Consider the following 14,516-nt stretch of genomic DNA (forward strand, 5'->3'; position numbering starts at 1 on the left):
ACACATGACTTATTTGTTTCATGGTGGTAACCCGAGCCCTTGCGTGCACAAGTTAGCACATGATACAACATTATTAGAATTGCAAGATGGCAAAAGTTTTGGGAGATCTTGCAAAAGTTCATCTTTATTTATTTTTTTCTCCAATGTCACTTGCGGGGCTCTGTACAGGTCAATTATCCAAACTAAGTCTAAAACGAATTATATTTTTAAAGTTTTTGTTTTAATGTTTTTAATCTAGTGCTTGTTAAAATGTTTACCTAAACACATATAGTCCAAGAGTTTGGTTGAGGCTTTCAGCACCTTTTTGTCTTGAAGTGTACCTTTTCTCATTGTGTCCAGATGTTCTAAACCTTAAGAGACCACAACAGGTGTTTCCAAAATGCGCCTGGCATGTTCAGACTTCTAGTGGAAGTCAGTTACAAGTATAGCATGTTGGGGATAGGCTACACAAGCCTTTCAGTGTTTCAGGTCTTACAGATCTTTCCAAAGCTACTTGACAATGCTTTTGTTGCAATTGTGGTAAAGACGGGATGAAGTCATTACAGAACTAAATGAATAGAAACTCATAGTTTTCCATCAGTTAATGATGAATGATTTGAGTGCCTTATTGTACACAATTTTATTTAGAGTTATATAGCTTTATAGATATTCTTTCTCGGCCAAGAAATGGAATGGTGTTTTCTTTTCGGCTTTTGTGGTATCTTCATTTAGAAAGCATTTTTGAAAATTATACCTAAAAAGCAGCCCAAGAATCAGATTCATTCCCTTCAGGTTTGAGGCATGTGACTTTTATTTATAATACAAATTTAAAACACAAACTAACCCAAGTTCTGTCAGCAGAAGACAAATTAACTTTATGCAAATACTGATAATTTTTGTAGTAAAAATGTTTGTGACTAAAAAAAAAAGAAAGGGATTAAAATTGGGGTAAATAGCAGATTTAAAATACAATTTTGTTCTTCATAACACATATTTTCATGACTAATAGTAAGCTCTACTGTTATTTACATTTTTTATTTGTGTTTAATTTTAAATTTTAATTTTAATTAACCCTGACAGCAGAAGTTGGCAGCTTTTGTTACAAACTGTAACACTGTATAAATATATAAAATCTTGAAACTCTGACCTACTGAAAACTTGCCAGAACACAGAAAAAATAGTAAATAGTATTTGCTGATGCCACAGTCAGTTAAGTCAAATATTTAAGTCAAATGAATAAATCCCTTTAAAATTTGAAACCAAATTAGAAAGAAATTAGTTGTGGCTCAAGACTTTTGCATTTAGTAAAAAAAGAAAGAAAAAAAGGTGAGACTAACATGGTTTATGTCCACTACCCTGCATATTACTACAGTCTTGAGGACAGAAGGAGTTAAGGACTTTTAATCTGAAACTTTGTCAATTCCTCTGAGTCTGGTAGGGAAAGGGAAGAAGATCGCTTTCTGGAAAATAATGTACACAGGAGAATACATTTTCAGTGACTTACCAATTTGTCTATGATTTGCCAATTTAGTGATCAGGAATAGAGCCCTGGCTCCTGTCTGCTAGGCTTTTATTTTATTTTTTTACTGTTGGGATGTTCGTCTTTATTATTAAAATAACTATTTTATGGCCTGAAGCAAAACAGCCTTTCAGAGCCTTTACCAGCAGCACTGATGAAATCACTTCTTCGGAAAACAGATAAGAACTGTTAATGAACAACACCCTGCGTGGGAAGATCATTGCCAAAACCACCCCATGCAAAAAAACAAAGTAAAATAACTAAACAAACTGTTTTTCTAAAACAAGCAGGCTTACTTTAAAAACACAGAAACCCCCTATGCGTTCTTGTATGTACTTTAATCACTTTAATCCAGTCATTCTCAAACTTTCCTACTGTAGAAGCTAAAAAAAGGTTTTAAGAAAAAAAGTTTGGAATAATAAAAGTCAGCAAAAATGCATCAACAAGTTCAAATTTTAGTTTCCTTTTGAACCATACCGCACCTCACTTACACCAGCCAGAAGAAATGGAAAAAATGAAAGTGAACTTTAAGATTCTTTACATGTCTTTAATGCCCTTATTATCGCCTCATTCGATGCCTTCATCTGTCTGTTTTTGTTTCATATTATGTTTTATTATTTATAATCCATGTTTTGTCTTTTTATGAATTCTGGCAATTCATTTGCACTTGTAATAGAGAAAGGTTTTTAAGTTATGCATGCAAACATGTTCATAGATTTGCTTAGCATATTACCTTCTGTGGCTCACCTTGACTACCTGCTGACATTTGTCAGTATTTTAAAAAACAAACAAGTTCAGACACTTGCTGAAAGAGCTATGACTACACGGCTTACAGTCAGCACAACACAACAAAGCACATTGTTAAGGAGCTGTCACAACGTTTTACAACCGAAGCTCAAAACTTTGCACAAGTACAGACAACCCAACTCAGTGTTACAGTGATATTTCTATGCAGTGATGTTTTTGAAGCCACACTTTAAGTAGCCGGGTTAGAGGAGCATTGTGCAAACATAAACTGAATAAATATAATTAATTGTTGTCATTAGAAAGTGTAAAAAAATCTTTGTATAATTTTAAAAAGTTGAAGTATTTCAGCCCAAAAACTACAATCTTTATTTTAATTCCTAACAAAGAAAATATTTTTTACAAATATGCACATTTGCTCTCTATTCTATACAGTTTCCAATTTTTCTATATTACTTGTAAATCACTTAAAATCAGTGTTTTTATTGTTTTAGCCCCCGGAACAAGTCTGTTACGCTTAGATCAGCTCAATCAGTCCAACCGTCCAGTAAACTCAAAAAATATACCTGTATACACTTGCTCTTCTAAAAATAACATTTCATGATGTATCTTGCTTTTTTGTTGTTTTTTAATTTCATTTTTATTTTCATTTTTTTATGTCATTCATTTTATTATGTATTTTATAAAAATGTGTTATTTTTGTATTGTAAAGTATTTAAAGAACCTTGTGACTGGTTTAGAAAGGTGTTATAGGAATAAAGTTTGTTATTTTTGTATCATGAAATGCAAATACGAAAACTAAACATTAACATTAACGTTTTAATCTTGTAGGATATCCAGTGTTAATTCCAGACCAGTATGTCACTCGATCATCAACCATAGGCTAAGGACATTTCTAACTTGCATGAACAATAACCCATTATGATAAGCCCTGTGTTCTCATCAAAAACCCTTTACAAAACAGTACTCTAGAAAAATGTGACTAACAGGAGTCAGCTCAGTTTCAACAAAAGAAGTTCTATTAAATTTCCCAATAATACTGCCCTGACAAAGCAAACTAAAAAAACAAGAAAACACACCTAATCCCTTTCAAGTTATTACATTTTACAAACCACTTGTGCGTCACTAGCTGTGTAGTGCGTTAAATCCATCTTAATGCCAACAAAATATATCTAGCTTAGGATGAATTAGATGTTATAGTCCATAATCTTTAAGTAAAAATATTAAAACGTAGTGGTGTATCATCTCTGCTCAGTCTGTATTTTAGGGAGCGAAACTTGGAATACAATTTACATTTCAGCAGTGCCTTTTAAAGCTGTACTTTCTTTTTTTTAATTGCCTCATCATACATCTGTCCCAAAGTCTTGAACTTTGGCCCCAAATCATCCAGATACTTAAAATCCTCTCCCATGTCGTGGAATGACAGTTTATCCAATGACTGACATATGCTGCCATCTCCTTCAAAGGCATAGCTGTGGGGTTGGTATGTTGGGTGGTCAACAACATTTCCATCAACCTCGTTACATCTCTGTGGAATTTAGAAGTCAAAAATAAATGGCTTGGCTTAATTTGTAAAACAAACAAAAAAGAGACATCACTCAGTATAGCGTTGAATTGCATTTGGTACAGCATGACTGCAGCCCTTCCACACATCATTGCTGTGCAGTCAGTGCAGTTTAATGAATGTGATCGTCAATAAAATCAAGTGCATTATAAGCCATATACAAGGCATGCTTTGTGTGAAATAAACCTCTTACCCTGTTGATATGGTCTTCAATGCGGTCAGCCGATCGAAGGCTGAAAGAACGTTGGTAAATTGATGAGCCGGCCTGCTTACAGAGAACAGGGTTGTCAGATTTTATTGCATCATATAATGCAAATGCATAATTTTCATAGTGCTTTGTTAACATAATCACTGATTTTCAATGTTTTGTAAAATATGAAGCCACATAAGAGTACTCCTTACCCGATAGGTGTTCATTCTGTTTGAGTTCCATGTAGAGTTCATCCTCTAAAAAAACCAAAATAAATTGTTCACTGCAGACTTAAATTTACTCTGAAAATCTGTGTATCTTTTCACACAAAATTATTTTTTAACTGCTTCAGCATCTACCCACTTTAGTAATTGAGTAATTAAATACTGAACATATAATAAAATGAAGCAAAGCTGCCATTATGTGTGTTTGTTAACATAAGAGTAAATCTGTGAGTATATTTATAAATGTTGTATTTTAATATTATATTTAATATTGGCAGTATAGAATAATAATACTTGTAATCAAACATCCTCACTAATGTTTCACTTTCTTTAAACTACTTTTAGTAGTATTTGTATGTGTGTAAAAGCTAACAAGCTAGCATGAGTTAAATATTTTATCCAAAAAAAGGTAAGGCAGTATTTTTTAACATAGGGGTTCCAGCACCCTCTTGTGGATCTAAAGTGGTAGCATGGCTATTCATCATAGAGTTTACCAGTGCCTAGTACAATTCTTTTATTACAATATGATATTATTATTATATTATATATTAAAATAATTTTATCTAGAAAATAAATAGGGTAAGGTAAACGGTTAAGAAGGAAAAGTTCTTTTTATTACAGCCATTGAGACTTACCATGCTTCTCATGCCATGGCTCCTGTAGGTTTCTTGTTGATGCATGCCTAGTGAGTGGAACTGTAGGAAAGACACAACAAAGCTAAATAAAAAAACAACAACAAGCCCTGCTCCTTTGGTCAGATTTGTGCCTTAAAGTTAAATATTTATGCCCATAATTAGGGATATATATTGTTAGGATTGTATTCATATGATACAGACACTGCTTATTGTTTACCTTTATTTATCTACACTTTTGTTGATGCTACAATGAACATTTTATTGTAAAATTAAAAGATTACATTGATAATAGCTGCTTTTAGACACTGACAAGTTCAGCCGGTCTTCATACTCGAGAGCTATGCTCGGCCCAGCATAACCATGGGTAATACCAAGTTGTTTACCTGTGATTGGCAGGACAGCTCACACGAAGTTTAGGATAGGCCAAACAAATTTGTGGTACATACTCTTGACTAGACTAGGGGTGAGTTGGCTATCCTTTATAAATGAGTTTACAAGGGTCTACAACGTTTCAGGATATGTAGCAAGTCTGTCTCCATACAGGTAGCTTTTTTTGTAAAACACATAAGGGGTGGATGAAAGCGGTTAAAAAAAGATAACTTTTCTACATGTTGCTTAATGGTCGTGGAACACATACTGTGATCCAGAACCACCTTTTTCACTTGTAAAAGGTTTGATTGTGCTCACAGTAACAAGAGTAAATGTTAATTCCCTAAAAATGTTCTCTTTCAGTTCATCAGTTTGTCTTCATTGCGGCACCTCTTGTCTGTCAGCTACATGCCAGTGAGTGTCAGAGAAGACACACCTTTCTATTCTCACATGATGTTCTTCACTCGGCAGGTACCAGGGTGTCTGCTAGTCACTCACATCTGTTTTATTATACGAATGAAATGGTTGTCATTGCCTTAACTTGCATTCAAGAATGAGTTTGATTTGGCTGTCAGATCTCCAGTGAGAGCCACGTTTAAGACAAGAAACTACAGTAGACACGTTTTTTTCGGATATAATTCTGATCTATTTAGAGAACTCAAAAAATCAAAAATACACTGTTCACTTCAAGATTATTGTTTCAATTCTTATTCAACATTCCTCTCACTTCAAGTAAATAAGCAATGTACACTGAACATATAATAAAGTGCATATATTATATAATTAAAAAATCTAATAAAGTATTTGCAGAATATAGCCAAACATCCTCTACTTTTTTAACTTCACCTTTTTCCATAAAGTCAGCACTGTCATACATGACTCTTCCCACCCATTGCACAACTCATTTTAACCCCGACTTCTAAGCATTTAAAGAAGTGCTTAGAATTGATGCTTGTTCTGAGTTTATGAGATAATTTGTGCTAGAGAAAAAATTTGAATGCTTTTGGAAAGAAGAGAAGATGAGCTTCATTTTTGGTGTATCACGGTATAATAAAACATTTACAAAGCACTGCTGTCTGGAGACAAACAGAAAAGTGAGCTCTGCATAGTAGATTTTACCATGTGCATTTTACCATAATTGCTCAACCTTTTTGGACCTTTTTGGGCTATAGCGGAAATTCAAAAGCTTTATCATCAGGGAGCAATAAGTAATTTTGTCAAGGGACTTGTAATTGATGCTATACTTTAGGACCAAGCAGTCTGACACAAGAATCTGTTTAATAATGGTCCTCAGTACCCATCCCAAAGCTTAATTATCATGTACACTTAAAATAAACAAAAGAAAATATTTTAAAAAGCTTTACTCACCATGGTAGACACTGAGCTGTTGTACCTATTTACGTCATATGGTCCTTCTGTATCAATCTGGGATAGATAATTGAGCAGAAGAGGTTAATTAAGCATTGAATTCAGAAAATATTCAAGTTTTATAAAAAATGTTTTAAGTTGAATTACTTTTCAATTAAAAACATCTCAACAGATTTGAAAATGAAAATGTATCTATAGCACCTTCTTCTAAATAATAAAACTTTATGCTTTCTTAAGTGCTCACAAACTTCCCAAAACGGTATATTCATTGGTACAGAAATCAATTCCTACCTGTAGCTTACACTTAAAGACCACCATAGAGATTCACAACTTAATGCAGCAAATATGATCAGTACATCTAAAAATGAAGAAGCTGTTCCAACTTGTCTTCTCTATGATGTGCTCACACTTTTTAAACGTTTACCTTGCAGACTGTATGCAAACTCTTTCCTATAGCTGTATACACAGCATACATCTTAACCACTGCCTTACATACCTGTCTGTCATCAAAGAAAAATATGATAACAACTGGATTATAGCTGCCATTCATTTTAAGCAGGATTAACTGACACATTTTGGCTTCTCTCCTGATGTCTTTAACTACACTATGACTGTGTCCAAATTGGCACAACTGATGTCTCTTTTGGAAAAAAAAACCCTTCACCAAAAAAGAAAGAAAGTGTCAGAGTTGAGAGGTTGATCACCTGCATGGTATCCATCTGACCATTTGTCACTGCCATATTATCTACTTGTGACTGGACGAAATTGGGCTCGGTCTGAAGGAAAGAGAGAATATTAAAAAACATGTTTTGCTTGGTGGAGAAATATAGCACACCGTTGTCTTGAATTTACACGCAGAGAACATGACAAACCCACCGTGCATGGAGAGCACCCTCCTTCTTGATTGTACTGGATTAGAATAATAATACTTGTAATCAAACATCCTCACTAATGTTTCACTTTCTTTAAACTACTTTTAGTAGTATTTGTATGTGTGTAAAAGCTAACAAGCTAGCATGAGTTAAATATTTTATCCAAAAAAAGGTAAGGCAGTATTTTTTAACATAGGGGTTCCAGCACCCTCTTGTGGATCTAAAGTGGTAGCATGGCTATTCATCATAGAGTTTACCAGTGCCTAGTACAATTCTTTTATTACAATATGATATTATTATTATATTATATATTAAAATAATTTTATCTAGAAAATAAATAGGGTAAGGTAAACGGTTAAGAAGGAAAAGTTCTTTTTATTACAGCCATTGAGACTTACCATGCTTCTCATGCCATGGCTCCTGTAGGTTTCTTGTTGATGCATGCCTAGTGAGTGGAACTGTAGGAAAGACACAACAAAGCTAAATAAAAAAACAACGACAAGCCCTGCTCCTTTGGTCAGATTTGTGCCTTAAAGTTAAATATTTATGCCCATAATTAGGGATATATATTGTTAGGATTGTATTCATATGATACAGACACTGCTTATTGTTTACCTTTATTTATCTACACTTTTGTTGATGCTACAATGAACATTTTATTGTAAAATTAAAAGATTACATTGATAATAGCTGCTTTTAGACACTGACAAGTTCAGCCGGTCTTCATACTCGAGAGCTATGCTCGGCCCAGCATAACCATGGGTAATACCAAGTTGTTTACCTGTGATTGGCAGGACAGCTCACACGAAGTTTAGGATAGGTCAAACAAATTTGTGGTACATACTCTTGACTAGACTAGGGGTGAGTTGGCTATCCTTTATAAATGAGTTTACAAGGGTCTACAACGTTTCAGGATATGTAGCAAGTCTGTCTCCATACAGGTAGCTTTTTTTGTAAAACACATAAGGGGTGGATGAAAGCGGTTAAAAAAAGATAACTTTTCTACATGTTGCTTAATGGTCGTGGAACACATACTGTGATCCAGAACCACCTTTTTCACTTGTAAAAGGTTTGATTGTGCTCACAGTAACAAGAGTAAATGTTAATTCCCTAAAAATGTTCTCTTTCAGTTCATCAGTTTGTCTTCATTGCGGCACCTCTTGTCTGTCAGCTACATGCCAGTGAGTGTCAGAGAAGACACACCTTTCTATTCTCACATGATGTTCTTCACTCGGCAGGTACCAGGGTGTCTGCTAGTCACTCACATCTGTTTTATTATACGAATGAAATGGTTGTCATTGCCTTAACTTGCATTCAAGAATGAGTTTGATTTGGCTGTCAGATCTCCAGTGAGAGCCACGTTTAAGACAAGAAACTACAGTAGACACGTTTTTTTCGGATATAATTCTGATCTATTTAGAGAACTCAAAAAATCAAAAATACACTGTTCACTTCAAGATTATTGTTTCAATTCTTATTCAACATTCCTCTCACTTCAAGTAAATAAGCAATGTACACTGAACATATAATAAAGTGCATATATTATATAATTAAAAAATCTAATAAAGTATTTGCAGAATATTCAGAAAATATTCAAGTTTTATAAAAAATGTTTTAAGTTGAATTACTTTTCAATTAAAAACATCTCAACAGATTTGAAAATGAAAATGTATCTATTGCACCTTCTTCTAAATAATAAAACTTTATGCTTTCTTAAGTGCTCACAAACTTCCCAAAACGGTATATTCATTGGTACAGAAATCAATTCCTACCTGTAGCTTACACTTAAAGACCACCATAGAGATTCACAACTTAATGCAGCAAATATGATCAGTACATCTAAAAATGAAGAAGCTGTTCCAACTTGTCTTCTCTATGATGTGCTCACACTTTTTAAACGTTTACCTTGCAGACTGTATGCAAACTCTTTCCTATAGCTGTATACACAGCATACATCTTAACCACTGCCTTACATACCTGTCTGTCATCAAAGAAAAATATGATAACAACTGGATTATAGCTGCCATTCATTTTAAGCAGGATTAACTGACACATTTTGGCTTCTCTCCTGATGTCTTTAACTACACTATGACTGTGTCCAAATTGGCACAACTGATGTCTCTTTTGGAAAAAAAAACCCTTCACCAAAAAAGAAAGAAAGTGTCAGAGTTGAGAGGTTGATCACCTGCATGGTATCCATCTGACCATTTGTCACTGCCATATTATCTACTTGTGACTGGACGAAATTGGGCTCGGTCTGAAGGAAAGAGAGAATATTAAAAAACATGTTTTGCTTGGTGGAGAAATATAGCACACCGTTGTCTTGAATTTACACGCAGAGAACATGACAAACCCACCGTGCATGGAGAGCACCCTCCTTCTTGATTGTACTGGATTAGAATAATAATACTTGTAATCAAACATCCTCACTAATGTTTCACTTTCTTTAAACTACTTTTAGTAGTATTTGTATGTGTGTAAAAGCTAACAAGCTAGCATGAGTTAAATATTTTATCCAAAAAAAGGTAAGGCAGTATTTTTTAACATAGGGGTTCCAGCACCCTCTTGTGGATCTAAAGTGGTAGCATGGCTATTCATCATAGAGTTTACCAGTGCCTAGTACAATTCTTTTATTACAATATGATATTATTATTATATTATATATTAAAATAATTTTATCTAGAAAATAAATAGGGTAAGGTAAACGGTTAAGAAGGAAAAGTTCTTTTTATTACAGCCATTGAGACTTACCATGCTTCTCATGCCATGGCTCCTGTAGGTTTCTTGTTGATGCATGCCTAGTGAGTGGAACTGTAGGAAAGACACAACAAAGCTAAATAAAAAAACAACGACAAGCCCTGCTCCTTTGGTCAGATTTGTGCCTTAAAGTTAAATATTTATGCCCATAATTAGGGATATATATTGTTAGGATTGTATTCATATGATACAGACACTGCTTATTGTTTACCTTTATTTATCTACACTTTTGTTGATGCTACAATGAACATTTTATTGTAAAATTAAAAGATTACATTGATAATAGCTGCTTTTAGACACTGACAAGTTCAGCCGGTCTTCATACTCGAGAGCTATGCTCGGCCCAGCATAACCATGGGTAATACCAAGTTGTTTACCTGTGATTGGCAGGACAGCTCACACGAAGTTTAGGATAGGTCAAACAAATTTGTGGTACATACTCTTGACTAGACTAGGGGTGAGTTGGCTATCCTTTATAAATGAGTTTACAAGGGTCTACAACGTTTCAGGATATGTAGCAAGTCTGTCTCCATACAGGTAGCTTTTTTTGTAAAACACATAAGGGGTGGATGAAAGCGGTTAAAAAAAGATAACTTTTCTACATGTTGCTTAATGGTCGTGGAACACATACTGTGATCCAGAACCACCTTTTTCACTTGTAAAAGGTTTGATTGTGCTCACAGTAACAAGAGTAAATGTTAATTCCCTAAAAATGTTCTCTTTCAGTTCATCAGTTTGTCTTCATTGCGGCACCTCTTGTCTGTCAGCTACATGCCAGTGAGTGTCAGAGAAGACACACCTTTCTATTCTCACATGATGTTCTTCACTCGGCAGGTACCAGGGTGTCTGCTAGTCACTCACATCTGTTTTATTATACGAATGAAATGGTTGTCATTGCCTTAACTTGCATTCAAGAATGAGTTTGATTTGGCTGTCAGATCTCCAGTGAGAGCCACGTTTAAGACAAGAAACTACAGTAGACACGTTTTTTTCGGATATAATTCTGATCTATTTAGAGAACTCAAAAAATCAAAAATACACTGTTCACTTCAAGATTATTGTTTCAATTCTTATTCAACATTCCTCTCACTTCAAGTAAATAAGCAATGTACACTGAACATATAATAAAGTGCATATATTATATAATTAAAAAATCTAATAAAGTATTTGCAGAATATTCAGAAAATATTCAAGTTTTATAAAAAATGTTTTAAGTTGAATTACTTTTCAATTAAAAACATCTCAACAGATTTGAAAATGAAAATGTATCTATTGCACCTTCTTCTAAATAATAAAACTTTATGCTTTCTTAAGTGCTCACAAACTTCCCAAAACTGTATATTCATTGGTACAGAAATCAATTCCTACCTGTAGCTTACACTTAAAGACCACCATAGAGATTCACAACTTAATGCAGCAAATATGATCAGTACATCTAAAAATGAAGAAGCTGTTCCAACTTGTCTTCTCTATGATGTGCTCACACTTTTTAAACGTTTACCTTGCAGACTGTATGCAAACTCTTTCCTATAGCTGTATACACAGCATACATCTTAACCACTGCCTTACATACCTGTCTGTCATCAAAGAAAAATATGATAACAACTGGATTATAGCTGCCATTCATTTTAAGCAGGATTAACTGACACATTTTGGCTTCTCTCCTGATGTCTTTAACTACACTATGACTGTGTCCAAATTGGCACAACTGATGTCTCTTTTGGAAAAAAAAACCCTTCACCAAAAAAGAAAGAAAGTGTCAGAGTTGAGAGGTTGATCACCTGCATGGTATCCATCTGACCATTTGTCACTGCCATATTATCTACTTGTGACTGGACGAAATTGGGCTCGGTCTGAAGGAAAGAGAGAATATTAAAAAACATGTTTTGCTTGGTGGAGAAATATAGCACACCGTTGTCTTGAATTTACACGCAGAGAACATGACAAACCCACCGTGCATGGAGAGCACCCTCCTTCTTGATTGTACTGGATTAGAATAATAATACTTGTAATCAAACATCCTCACTAATGTTTCACTTTCTTTAAACTACTTTTAGTAGTATTTGTATGTGTGTAAAAGCTAACAAGCTAGCATGAGTTAAATATTTTATCCAAAAAAAGGTAAGGCAGTATTTTTTAACATAGGGGTTCCAGCACCCTCTTGTGGATCTAAAGTGGTAGCATGGCTATTCATCATAGAGTTTACCAGTGCCTAGTACAATTCTTTTATTACAATATGATATTATTATTATATTATATATTAAAATAATTTTATCTAGAAAATAAATAGGGTAAGGTAAACGGTTAAGAAGGAAAAGTTCTTTTTATTACAGCCATTGAGACTTACCATGCTTCTCATGCCATGGCTCTTGTAGGTTTCTTGTTGATGCATGCCTAGTGAGTGGAACTGTAGGAAAGACACAACAAAGCTAAATAAAAAAACAACAACAAGCCCTGCTCCTTTGGTCAGATTTGTGCCTTAAAGTTAAATATTTATGCCCATAATTAGGGATATATATTGTTAGGATTGTATTCATATGATACAGACACTGCTTATTGTTTACCTTTATTTATCTACACTTTTGTTGATGCTACAATGAACATTTTATTGTAAAATTAAAAGATTACATTGATAATAGCTGCTTTTAGACACTGACAAGTTCAGCCGGTCTTCATACTCGAGAGCTATGCTCGGCCCAGCATAACCATGGGTAATACCAAGTTGTTTACCTGTGATTGGCAGGACAGCTCACACGAAGTTTAGGATAGGTCAAACAAATTTGTGGTACATACTCTTGACTAGACTAGGGGTGAGTTGGCTATCCTTTATAAATGAGTTTACAAGGGTCTACAACGTTTCAGGATATGTAGCAAGTCTGTCTCCATACAGGTAGCTTTTTTTGTAAAACACATAAGGGGTGGATGAAAGCGGTTAAAAAAAGATAACTTTTCTACATGTTGCTTAATGGTCGTGGAACACATACTGTGATCCAGAACCACCTTTTTCACTTGTAAAAGGTTTGATTGTGCTCACAGTAACAAGAGTAAATGTTAATTCCCTAAAAATGTTCTCTTTCAGTTCATCAGTTTGTCTTCATTGCGGCACCTCTTGTCTGTCAGCTACATGCCAGTGAGTGTCAGAGAAGACACACCTTTCTATTCTCACATGATGTTCTTCACTCGGCAGGTACCAGGGTGTCTGCTAGTCACTCACATCTGTTTTATTATACGAATGAAATGGTTGTCATTGCCTTAACTTGCATTCAAGAATGAGTTTGATTTGGCTGTCAGATCTCCAGTGAGAGCCACGTTTAAGACAAGAAACTACAGTAGACACGTTTTTTTCGGATATAATTCTGATCTATTTAGAGAACTCAAAAAATCAAAAATACACTGTTCACTTCAAGATTATTGTTTCAATTCTTATTCAACATTCCTCTCACTTCAAGTAAATAAGCAATGTACACTGAACATATAATAAAGTGCATATATTATATAATTAAAAAATCTAATAAAGTATTTGCAGAATATTCAGAAAATATTCAAGTTTTATAAAAAATGTTTTAAGTTGAATTACTTTTCAATTAAAAACATCTCAACAGATTTGAAAATGAAAATGTATCTATTGCACCTTCTTCTAAATAATAAAACTTTATGCTTTCTTAAGTGCTCACAAACTTCCCAAAACGGTATATTCATTGGTACAGAAATCAATTCCTACCTGTAGCTTACACTTAAAGACCACCATAGAGATTCACAACTTAATGCAGCAAATATGATCAGTACATCTAAAAATGAAGAAGCTGTTCCAACTTGTCTTCTCTATGATGTGCTCACACTTTTTAAACGTTTACCTTGCAGACTGTATGCAAACTCTTTCCTATAGCTGTATACACAGCATACATCTTAACCACTGCCTTACATACCTGTCTGTCATCAAAGAAAAATATGATAACAACTGGATTATAGCTGCCATTCATTTTAAGCAGGATTAACTGACACATTTTGGCTTCTCTCCTGATGTCTTTAACTACACTATGACTGTGTCCAAATTGGCACAACTGATGTCTCTTTTGGAAAAAAAAACCCTTCACCAAAAAAGAAAGAAAGTGTCAGAGTTGAGAGGTTGATCACCTGCATGGTATCCATCTGACCATTTGTCACTGCCATATTATCTACTTGTGACTGGACGAAATTGGGCTCGGTCTGAAGGAAAGAGAGAATATTAAAAAACATGTTTTGCTTGGTGGAGAAATATAGCACACCGTTGTCTTGAATTTACACGCAGAGAACAT

General features: G+C 34.3%; 1 protein-coding gene across 1 annotated transcript in view; it reads right to left on the minus strand.

The window, feature by feature from the left end:
* cdh26.1 (cadherin 26, tandem duplicate 1) overlaps positions 1–14,516 on the minus strand; it is an 85,481-nt gene that overhangs the window by 61,947 nt on the left and 9,018 nt on the right. Inside the window, exons 14-22 of the mRNA XM_080899473.1 lie at positions 14,356–14,427; positions 12,569–12,628; positions 12,003–12,074; positions 10,216–10,275; positions 9,650–9,721; positions 7,863–7,922; positions 7,297–7,368; positions 6,593–6,649; positions 4,856–4,915 (exon numbers count right to left, since the gene is read on the minus strand). Coding sequence (XP_080755599.1) covers positions 4,856–4,915; positions 6,593–6,649; positions 7,297–7,368; positions 7,863–7,922; positions 9,650–9,721; positions 10,216–10,275; positions 12,003–12,074; positions 12,569–12,628; positions 14,356–14,427 — 585 coding nt within the window. The remainder of the gene's footprint in view (positions 1–4,855; positions 4,916–6,592; positions 6,650–7,296; positions 7,369–7,862; positions 7,923–9,649; positions 9,722–10,215; positions 10,276–12,002; positions 12,075–12,568; positions 12,629–14,355; positions 14,428–14,516) is intronic.

This window comes from Rhamphochromis sp. 'chilingali', assembly GCF_963969265.1.
Source record: "Rhamphochromis sp. 'chilingali' genome assembly, chromosome: 12".
In the NCBI taxonomy this organism is placed as follows: Eukaryota; Metazoa; Chordata; class Actinopteri; order Cichliformes; family Cichlidae; genus Rhamphochromis; species Rhamphochromis sp. 'chilingali'.